Genomic DNA, 12,467 nt, shown 5'->3' with positions numbered 1-12,467 from the left:
TTATTTAAAGATTCTAATCTTATATTAGAAAAAATTAAAAATTATATTGACTATTTTTTATATATCGTGTTTTAATGATTATAATATACGATTATAGATACTTAAGAATCAATTATAAATTTCAAATTAACTTACAGATAATAAATCGTCAAGAGGTGCTTGCGATATTATAATTCCTTTAATTTCTGTAATATTTCTTGCCTTTTTACTTAAATATAGATTCAATTACATTTGTAGATCTTCTGTGGTCTCACAGGGACGTATCGTTTTAATCACAATTCGATATTCTCTCTGAAATAAAAGAAAACTTAAAAATTAGTTTATATTTAACTTATAAATGGCCAAAACTGAAAATATGTTCACTTTTAATATATCTTGGATTAAATTATTTACCACTGGCAAGTTTGGCATGTAAACATACTTTGATTTGGACACATAAAAAATTCCAAGAAGAAGAATTATTTTCAATAAAAACATTATGATATTCACAGAAAAGAGCAACGATTAATAGGTATTGAAAGTTTAAAAACGTGAGAATGAAAAATATTTACGAAATACAACTATATATACTAATACCTATTATCGTCATTCTTTTGACTAATACGCAATGATCCATCATGCATGAGTGATGTCTTTAAATTATAAATAGGAGATATTTATTATTATGAATGTATTTAATATAAATTGTATGTAATAATTTAATTTTTATATGTACTGGTATAATTATATATAACTAGGGCCCGAATTTCAATGCAAAGTGTATATTTTTTTGGTTGATCTTACACAATGCTTTCTAAGTACATAATTCGTTTCTTGTAACGAGGGTTTCAAAGCTACAAATTGTATTTTACATATTTTGACATTTTTTCATTTTTAGTATTATTGGGTCATTTTATTGGTTTTTAATACGTATTTATTCAATATACGATAAATAGAAGATCTTTGGAGTTTGAACATATTAATATTAAACAACATAATATTATCGTTCAATTCAATGCCCAAAATTTAGTAAGTACAATAGGCTCTTAGAATTTTAATTTGACATAAATTTTAATCTATATTTTGGTATGTTTAGAATGAATAATATTTCCCTAAAACGGCCAAAACGTAAGCGTGTCAGCATCAAATCATCATTTCAAATTTTCATTTTTTTTTTTTTTGATAAAATAATAAATAATGATTATAGCTTATTTATAAATTATAAATTGAATAAAAAAAATATACGGCATTTTAAGGTCATTTTTTCATTTTTAAGGTCATTTTCGTGGTAAAATGCATTTTTTAAAGGCATTTTTAGAGCATATTTGTATGGTTTAAAGTGCATTTAAATCCGGGCCCTATATATAACATTTTACAAGGCGTATAATTATGTGAACGTTCTTTGATTTGAAATTTTGGACATTTAAAATAGTTCAATAAGAAGAATAATTTTAAATAAATTATAAATCTTGTTATTTATACAAATAAGTAACGACTAACGATAGGTATTAGTGGTGCACCGTACTGCGTATATGCATCGTGGCCATTTTATAATACATCACCTTAAGAGGACGTCTCACCCGCATGTGTGTCTCCGTCTTGCACACGTACGACATGTTGACGACATATTGACGTACGTCAATGTTCGTTCACTAGTTTCAATAGTGTGCTTTTAGTTTTAATATTAGAGTGAATTGACCTATTATCAAACTTTTTGGTAAGAACATTATTTGTGTTCTCTCGTTGGCTTTTTACGATATTTTAATTTTTAGGTGAGTTATGAGTATGAAATTACTAAATATTTAAAAATGCTCAGAATTTACTTAAAAATTAAAATATCGTAAAAAGCCAACGACAGAACACAGATAATGTTCTTACCAAAAAGTTTGGTAATAGGTCAATTCACTGTAGTATTTAAACTAAAAGCACACTATTGAAACTAGTGAACGAAAATTTACTATGTCGTACGTGTGTAAAACGGAGACAACACATGCGGGTGAGACGTCCTCCTAACTCCACATTACGTTTTTTTTAACCTCGTAACTCCGCACATAAGTTTTTTATTTTTTTATTGTTAAAATACAATATATGTTATTAAAATTAAATAAAAATAATATTAGATAGAAAATACCGGAAACATCATAATCTAAACAATGTATATCACTAACATTTATATCAATTATTTTAAATCTATAGATATAGTTATAATTAAAAACGAATTATTTAATAAAAATAATAATAATCAACACATACAACAAACATCGTCGTTGCCAGTATAAAATTAAATGTAATACAATTATAATGTAAATTAAAATTAGGTAATATTATTAAATTAAAACTTTTTACAAAATTATATCTTTCAATTTGGTTGTCGTTGTATAATTCTATTTTTTTATTTATAAATTGCATATTAGTTTTTTGTTGAGTTCTAATTATATTACTTTTATTATTATTGGCAGAATTTGTTCGTATGTAAGAATCTGTTTGCGTAACTAATACATTTTTAATAATAACTGCAATATTTGGATGTACTGAAGTAAATAAATCACCAAATTTGGCATGAAAAGACTCGCTCAATTAAATAGATTTGTAATAACTTATAATTTTAAGTAACTACTACTTAGAGAACTGATCAGTGATCACTGTTGATTCGTTGAATCACAAAGGCATGGTAAATTATAATCGATACACAATAATAACGATTAGATATGGCTTTACAGATACAATAGTTTAATTTTAATTTCAACTTAGTTTTACACCGATATAGGTAGCAATTTATTAATCTTAATTTATTTTTATGGCATGTGGAAATTTGGTGTTAAAAATATTTTTAGAACGCGGAGTTACGGCGCGTTCATTTTTTAGATCGTGCGGAAATACGGTGCATGCGGACTGCGGAGCTATACGGTACGGATTTACAAAATACTTTTATTCATGTGGAGCTACAGAACTACGCGGTACGACCGGTATTGGGTTTTAAAAATTTAAAAATGTGAGTTGGGATATCTAATCAGTAATTAGCAAAGGTACGGTTTCCGAGGCGTGTGAGGTAACGGCGACAAGTCGTCGCGACACGTCGCTAGTATAAATGTTTACGAACATTATAATATAAGTTGGTTTAGGACGCATGCATGCCATCTAGCGGCAACCGATCTTTTGGTAGCGGCGACCGACGAAACGACTGCATCGTGATCAGTAAGAGTGTGAATGTGTACGCTAAAGCAACAAGTTTGACCGCCTGCCACATAATACATATAATATCTTTTTAGTATCTAATTATAATTTATTCAATTTATAAATATAGTAGGTACATACTGCATATAGTACATATAGTATCTACTTGTATATTAAAGTAGATATATTTATATATTATGCATAATAATAATTTACACAAGTTCGAAATGTTGGTAAATGAAGATTTTCTATCAACAGGAAACAAAAAAAGAAATAAAAAAAAATCTGAACTAAGTTTTAGGGAGTTAATTTTACAAGATCCGGCGTGGCGGGAAACGACCATTGATGTAAATAAATCTGGTAAGTACAATATGAAATATAAAATATAAAGTAGTATAATAAGGTTAAAACTAAATATTCTAGTTTAAAATTATTTATGAATTGTTATTAGATAAACCTTTAAAAATTTAAAATGCTATTAATACAATAATACTTTGTAATAATAATAATACATTTTATAACTTATAATATTTTATAGTTAAAGATACATTGAAAACCATTGTGTCTTCGTATTCTGAAAAGAAGCGCAAACTTGATATGGAATATGGAGCTCCAGACAGAAAGAAAATATTGTTGTTAGCTCCTCATCTTAGCTTTTTAGGAGAAATGCTAAACAAACGAAAGTACGTATAAAGTTTTATAAATTATTTTACTTATATTGCCTATTTAAGATACATTTCAATGATCGGAAAAGTAAAAACATAACTAGTTATGTTTAATGTTATTACTTATTCGTCATAAAAAATATAATATGTGCATTTATTCACTGGGCGTCAGGGCTTATATCTCGCAAAAGGTTATTAACTTATTGGATACCTACTCACTACTTAAAAAATATAATATTACTGCCAAGTACCTCAAAGGAATACACATTGAAAGTAATTTTCGTAATCAATTATACTTCTAAAACTCGTAGTAATTAGTAATAATAATAAACAACAATATATTATAATTTATGATATACTAAATAGTAAATAGTTAATATTATGAAATTAAACATGGTGTACCTATTGGTTATTAAGGGTTAATAGCCCGAATAGGTTATTGCCTATTGGAACTACTGTAATTTAGTCGTAGGTAATCATTGCCCATACATGATGACTATAATTAATATTTATTATTTTATTTTATAACTTAAATTACAGAACGACTTCAAATCTTGATCATAAAAAAGTCATCTCTCAAAATAAAGTCACTGAAGTAATGAATATCAACAAATCATCTCAAAAAATAGAATATAAAAAAAAAGATGATCAGTTACACAAAAGTTTTGAAAAGAAGCCAAAGGAGCAACAAACATTTGAAACAATCCAGGCACAAAATGACAAAAAACCCGATGAATGCGATGATATTGATTATTTTTTTAAAAGTCTTTCTTTATCAATAAAAAAATTACCAACAAAAGGAATTTCTGAGGCAAAATTAAGAATGCTGTCAGCATATATAGAGATTGAAGATAAGTACAATTATCCATCAACTTCTGCAGAAGTAACACGATTCATACGGTACACATGATGGACAATGGTCAGTATAATTTTCTTCAACATGCATCAACTTGTAAAGTATACCCCAGTACTTCAAATTTTAATAATTATAATTATGACAAAGACAGTAAGTTTTCAGATAATTATATAAAAAATAAATAATTATTAGTGAAATTTAAATTTATATGTATTTAACATTATTTATAAGAGCATTACTTATTTCAACAAAATATTTTAAAAACAATATATTAGATAATACTTTAATAGTCCATTAAACATTACCACATAACTATATAAGTATAATATATAAATAATAATATGTAAGTTAACATTCAAGTCTTTAAAAATATAATATATTAAAAATTACCCAAGTAGGTACACATATACAAAAATATAAACGTATGTACCACGAATCAACAAATATACAATATAAAATATAATAGCTAGATATAATATTATTATTAAGTATACTTATAGTAATACATATTAATTATTAATTTTTTTTTAAATTATTTAAAATAATGATATTATATTATGATATAATTATTGTTAATTTATTTGCGGTAGATCGCATACTATATGACAGCCTCCTAAATGATAATATGATGAAATTAATGAGGTTGTTAAGAGGACGTCATACACGTATGAGTTATCTCCGTCTTATGAACTTAAAACAGCAAATTTACATTCAGCAGAATCAATTTTTATGCTATTAGCTTTAATATTAGAGTCAATTTACCTATATTATCAAACTTAAAGGTAATAATTAGAGCGCGGATTTGAATGCATTTGCATATTTATTCTGATTGACCGTATGGTATGCTAAGTGAGCAGTGAGCACAACATTTATTTCATGATATTATCTAGAGCTGAGTAGGACATATTATTCCATAGGCTTTTATTGATATCTTAATTTTTAAGTGAGTTATAGTTATGTAAAATATTAAAACTGTAAATGAGTTTAAAATGCTCACCGTAACTCGCAATACTACCTGCTTGGAAAATAATACCTCTCTTGGGGGCCGCAAGTAACATTATTCAGTGATGACATCCTCTTAAATATTTTACATTATAAATGTATAATAGTCAATAATGTTATCCATTAAGTGTAGGTATTAAAATGTCCATATAATTATAATTAAGAATTTCCAATCGTTTTGAGCACTTGCAGGTTTACGTACCATATTCACAATTAATATAGAAATGAAACAAATCTGTTATTGTTATAAAGTACTATATATAGCTATACAAATCTATTAGCTAAAACACATTGTAAATGTAATTAAAAATGCGTATACCTACAGTCAGTAGATTCTCTGATTAACGTGGAAAATATCTAACGTAGGTATACCTACGAGTACTGAATCAGTATTGTATATCTATAGTAAAACCTACCGTAACGGAAACGGGGTCATTTTCGATACTTTTTAGGGGAAAACCTCCGAATACCTGTTTTAATCATAATTTAAAAATAACGACAAAACAACGAGAGAAAAAATGTTTACGCTATAGAATAACAATAACAAATTTGTTTCACGAAATTGAATTGTATTTATATAATAATATGTATGCTTTCATATTTTTCTTCATATTATACATTATATACATATGTACCTTATTGATTAAATATTAAAATTATATTATATCTACTATTAAAACATTAAATATAATAATATTATAATTTAATTGATTCTAGTGCATTTTTTTCCTTTCACACATTTATCCTTAACGAACTACAATTACAATAGAACTGGTGAATGGTGATGTATGTTAGTCCAGCTAATATAAATATACATACGTCTTATTCGATCAATAAGTAGGTTGGTCGGCATAAAATTACATTATTATTTTCGTATAACGTACTTGTAATAGCTATATTGAGTAAAACAATATTATAAAGCTCATTCGTACCACTCTTCTTGTGGGCCCCGACTGGGGATTTCGCCACCCATATTATTTGGGTGTAAATCAATACTGTACTGCCGAAAACTGACGCGTGTCTGACCTTTAACCAGCTTCGACATCAGCTCTTACCCGGCCGGATTTTGGGTGGCAGGGAGCTGCTGTTCGCGAGCCCGCGTAGCTGCAGGTGTGTCAAGATAATAATATAGTGTTGTCAGCACAACAGTTTTGTGTAATTTGTAATTTTGATGATGAAAGTTTATATTTTTTAAAGATAAACCAATAAGAGAAAAAATGATAAACATTAATGCTACCAATATATTATAAAAGCGTGATAACAGTGTACCTGTGTCTAGTACCATCTATATCTACCAGAACGTGTCTTGGTCTTATTTTAAATAATTTTTCCCCGAAAGAAGACGAACGTCGACGACGCTCGCGACGAAAACGACAACAATATTTATAATTATTATATAGATATAAATTCATAATTAAATCAGCTATATTTTAATGTGTAGTGTAGATGTACAAGACAGTAAATGTAATTTGGAATTTGGATTGCGGAAAGTATTTATTTGCGTTTTTAAAATCCAATATTATGTTAATTCGGCCTCCTCTTTAATTGGTTTAGCTGATAAATGGATAGATTCCAGACAGAATTAGTGACTTCGGACTTGTATTGTGTAAATATGAGTATTAAAAAAATTGAAATAACGTGACTATCGCAGAAAACCAAAAGGTTAAGTTTAGACTGTACTAAATTGTGTTAGAATACGATTATTAATTATTATATACACTTTTACTTTTTTTTGGTATGAAACGATATCAGCTGTGCTTGTGATTTACGCACATCAACAAGTAACAGCTGTCGTTTTTAATCACTTATTTAACAACACATTATGCTCGCGTTAATTAAAAAAACAATAAAAATAAAAAACTTGTCATTATTGCCACCGCGAATGACGCGTGTGTCTATAAGTCCCAAAGACATGCGATAAAAGTAGAATTATACTTTAATAATAATAGGTATACATTTATATCGTCGTTTAATTCTCGTGATTAAATCGAGCGAGTATTTTTCAGAATCATAGTTTCACGTCAGTAGTAAGTTGTAAGTTGTCATATTATAACAACATCGTGACGGTCGTAATCGCCTTTTGATGTATAATAATATTATAATATAATATTATGTAAGACAATAAGGTGGGTATTGCTAATTTTTTTTAATTTTTTTTTTTGCCTATTCTCCTTTTTCACTAACTAGTGAGACTATTGTTACAAGATATGACAAGCTTATAGGATATAACAAGCCAAGTAAATTAAAATTTAAGTATACATATACTTTCTATGACAGTATGACATATTGACCAATATTTACTATTTAGACTTGATAATAGAAAATATTTCATTATTTGAGCAATTATACAGAGATATACAGTATTACAGTATACCTATAAAATTATTTTTAAAAAGCAATACTATAATATATCTTATATAGTTATATATCAATCAAATTTCATTTAAAACGGTATAGGATAAATAGATACAAATATACAATCAATTGAACAGAAATGTATTTAATATCCATCATTATATCTACATCACTTTGTGAAATTTTTTTTTAATTTACACTATATGAATAACTACTTTTCGTGAAATGGACATCGTAGAGGGAAAAGCCCCCTCCCCCAAATAGTATTATCGACAATAATCAAAAAAACATTACAACTATACAAAATGTACACAACAACAATAAATAATTACTATTAATTAAAAACAAATATTTTAATTTATTTGAAATACAAACTATAATTATTTAAATTTCTAATATATTCCATAGCTCTATATAATATGAATGGCTCTCTTCGTTATTTTGTCGCTTAGGGCAGTTAACTTCATCACAGCACATCGTTTGTCCTTCTGTGATACAACATAAGGCTCAAGTATATAGGTAAGGTATATATTATATAAGTATATAAATATTATTAGCAGCTGTAACCCTTTATTATAATAATTATCTTATATCTTTTGATTTTTTATCATTAATGAAATATACAATTTATTATACATATTTTGTTTAAATTATGTAGTATATAAGCGTTTTTCAATAATGATTTATATGGGGGACGTGCCGTTTAATTAAAAATACAAGAAGCTGTGTACGCTAAAATAAATAAAATTTTGAAGGGGAGCTCCCCCCCCCAATTCGAGCACTGGTAACACAATATACTATTATACGAACGCTGGCACGTGTCGTCCCGGGAATTGGGGTGCTTATTGCGGAATAGGGATAATGTAAAAACAACTTTGTTTATCCATCATTATTGATCGGCCTGTTCCTATAACAACCGCGGCCGTCGTTAAGGAGACCGCGAAGGCTGTTCAGGATTTGGCGAGTTCCCATACGAGGCATTCTGACGCACACACTACGCCGACGACAACGTACACCTCCACCCAAGACCCAACGTCAATCCAGGTAAACTTCATCTGGATAAGCCAGAAAAGGGAAAGGGTCATGGGAGCTGATGATAATATAAGCGAAACAGCTTATGGCTAATATAGGGGGTTTTTATGTCCCGAAGGGATAAAGTTTTCAATAAACATGCCACAGACTATATTATAGTAAAACAATTTACATTTCGGCACTTATTAGCATATTAAACGAAAATTAATTTAAAAAAACGATATAGTAATAACTAACAATATAAGTAGTTTATTGTTATTATAAATATTTTATATTATTAAACATTACCTATGTCATTATTAAATTAAATGATTTACCTTTAAAACCAACGCTTGTGTAGAGGACTAGAATTCTTTAACTCATCTATAGCACCCATTAAATGAAGTAATTTGTTTTATAGGTAGCATACGATTAATTAGATGTATATTATTAAAAACAACAGCAAATTATGTTTATAACAATACATATTTGTTGAGATCAATAAGCCGCTATAATGGCCCACGCACCACTTTACCTAATAACCATGTATCAGCGACCTATATCCTATATTTTGACATTTTGTCACCAACCACCACACGCATCCGTGTAAATATTATCTGTTGACTGTATGTAAATTATTTTTGATTGATTAAATTCTTATGGCGTGTTAGTTATATGTAAATAATCGATATTTGTAATATTGTCGACTGTCGTGTACCTACTATAAACGTCGTCGCAATATGTGCTCTTTCTAGAAACAATACCAGTTTTTTTAATATTATATTATATTATATTCATATTATATTCTGTGACGCGAGTTGTCATTTATTTTCATAATGCGACTTGCAAGACAAAAATCGTCATAATATACTATCAATTGAACACAAATGTATTTATTTTTGATTTCCTATAAAATTTTAAAAGTATTAAATAAATAATAATAATATAATTTTCATAATAGAAAATTTTTTATGAGCGTGTGAAATTAAATTTTATACCAAATCACGTAAAATAACTATATATTAAATTTAAATATAGGTATAATAATATAATATATCCTACTTATTATCCTAGACTGACAATAATCATCTCCGCTCAGAATCGTTTTTCGTATACAATGATACCCGTCATTGTATTCAAATTTAACACATCCATTATAGTGACCTATTCTTCATCTCTACTATACAGCAAAGCGATACCCACTTGCTCATCCTTTTTTTTTCATGTTTATTATGTTTTTTATATTTCTAGTAGTATAATAGTTAATAATAATTAATAAAAGAGTAATCGTTATATTAATACAAACCTATCTAGCTATTGGCTGTGTGTATAAATATATAATTATAAAGTAATTAGATTAGTAGGTCATCATTATTTTTTGAATCTATACAGAATATTTTTTTTTTTTTGTTAACAACTTAATTTTAACTATTAATTGTGACTGTCAAGCTGTTATACCTTAATGTTGTAGCTAAATAAATAATTTTAGCTAACTTGGCCTAGTTGACCTTATACTAACTAAATAATCATTAGTCAATGTGAAATGATTATTATGATGTTAAAAATTAATAAAATATTTTAAACACATTTTATTTTTAGTATCTAGTTAATCATATGTAAAATAGTTAATTATTTAACATTTGCCAATAAATTAAAATACATTAAAAAAGAAAAATAGAGGATGCTTTAGATGCATTTATTATTTCTGTGTAACACACGTACATACCTTTACACTCTGAATTTTCAATATTGTATTTCATTTACTCAAAACTCACTTTAAAATTAAAATACAGTGAGTTCTGCTCAATGAGACCAAATTGGTTCAAATCATTTTGATTCTATAAACTGGTTGATTCCATAAAACATTTTTTTTTTTTTATTGATGAGTTTATATTTATATGTATGTTTAAAATTAGATTAAAATAAAATAAAGTAAAAAAACTATCTATTTTTTATTGTACTTGAGAATCTACTAATTTCATTTTCATACTAGCCTGAAATTAAAATCCATATTTAGTTAATAAAATAATTTATATCTACATGATTTTTAATTATTTAAAAATAAATAAATAATAATGTATGTACATATTGTACCTATAACTTTTGGAGCAACTGAAAAGTATAGTTTTTGAAATTTTTTTGAATAGCTCCTTTTAACTTTTAAAACAATTCTTGTTTCTTTTTAGTGAAATTTGAAATACCATTAAAACGATAAAAATGTTCTTAAAAATTATTCAATTATCCGGTACTCAGTGATTTTAATAAAAGGTTAATTTAACATTAATAACATAAGAACTGGTTTGGGATTTTCAATTTTGATTCCAATAAACGATTGATTCTATAAAGCAGTGATCACATTAAGCGGAACTCACTGTATTAAAAAACCTACAAGTAAACAAGTAGTATATTATTTAATTTAAATAATACCATGAAAAATTTGAATATACTTTCTAATTTAATAATTTTATTAAAGACAACAAAAAAGTTCTAATAATACGATAAATACACACCTAACTCGGTATGTTATGTGTATGTAACACATAAAAAATGAATGCATGTGCTATGCTTCTTTTTTTTGAATCTTTTATATGCATGAATTGTAAAACAGTCATATTAATACACTTAAGTGTAACTTTATTAATTATTTATTATAACATTCAATAATTTAAAACATTGTAACATTTGTAACATACAAATCTTAGCTTATGATATAAGAACTGTGATAAGCTAAAGACTGGATTTTGCATAAAATGCATGTTGCTAAACATCATATACATGCAGTCAATGGTATCCACAAATCATTACTTGATTGATTAAATATCAAAATTTTATACTGTATTATCTTTTTGCATATTCTGACGTTAATGCATGTTCTGCATATTTTTGCAAACCGCACAAATATACAACTAACAATAAAAAAAACTCACATCATAGGTACGCTTATATAATATCAAATATTTTATGTCTCAAAGAATATTCGGATGCTAAAAATAGTTCCATAGATTGGTTGTACGGGTCTTATAGTGGAGACATGGCTTTACCTATTTTATCTAACACCAATTACCTATTTATATCACCAATGTACTATCTACTATTTAATTTTAATAAAATATTTTTGAATTACAATTTAACAAAAAATTACATTTTTGTAATATATTATACATGTCACTTTTTGTTTATGAAAAATTTAATAAAATATAAAATTGAAATTTTATTTTGCATGTTTTGCATTTTTTCCTTGCAAATTTTGACTTTTTTAGTGCATGTTTGCATGCATATTTTACAATTTAAAATGCATATAAATCCGGTCTTTAGTGATAACACATTAGTTAGAAAATAAAAAAAATGGAATAAGTTTATATAATATATATATTTTTGAAATATAATTGTTGAAATTAAATAATATTCTATAACATTTAATATAA

At 26.7% G+C, this 12,467-nt stretch overlaps 1 protein-coding gene across 1 annotated transcript; it reads left to right on the top strand.

Annotated features, from left to right (window-relative positions):
* Positions 1 to 2,883: 2,883 nt before the first annotated feature.
* On the top strand, positions 2,884 to 4,968 carry LOC132929855 (uncharacterized). The gene is made up of 3 exons (XM_060995462.1): positions 2,884 to 3,513; positions 3,692 to 3,836; positions 4,359 to 4,968. The coding sequence occupies exons 1-3, from the start codon at positions 3,351 to 3,353 to the stop codon at positions 4,726 to 4,728; spliced, it is 678 nt and encodes a 225-aa protein (XP_060851445.1). The 5' UTR covers positions 2,884 to 3,350; the 3' UTR covers positions 4,729 to 4,968.
* Positions 4,969 to 12,467: the final 7,499 nt, after the last annotated feature.

This window comes from Rhopalosiphum padi, chromosome 4 (assembly GCF_020882245.1).
Source record: "Rhopalosiphum padi isolate XX-2018 chromosome 4, ASM2088224v1, whole genome shotgun sequence".
In the NCBI taxonomy this organism is placed as follows: domain Eukaryota; kingdom Metazoa; phylum Arthropoda; class Insecta; order Hemiptera; family Aphididae; genus Rhopalosiphum; species Rhopalosiphum padi.
This window is presented reverse-complemented; position numbering and strand designations above follow the sequence as displayed.

Excerpts from the sequence above, each read along its gene's own strand:
- LOC132929855 (XM_060995462.1), top strand. The coding sequence starts at position 3,351 with ATGCATAATAATAATTTACACAAGTTCGAAATGTTGGTAAATGAAGAT. Across the intron at positions 3,514-3,691 it reads CATTGATGTAAATAAATCTG|TTAAAGATACATTGAAAACC; the intron begins GTAAGTACAATA and ends AATATTTTATAG. Across the intron at positions 3,837-4,358 it reads GAAATGCTAAACAAACGAAA|AACGACTTCAAATCTTGATC; the intron begins GTACGTATAAAG and ends CTTAAATTACAG.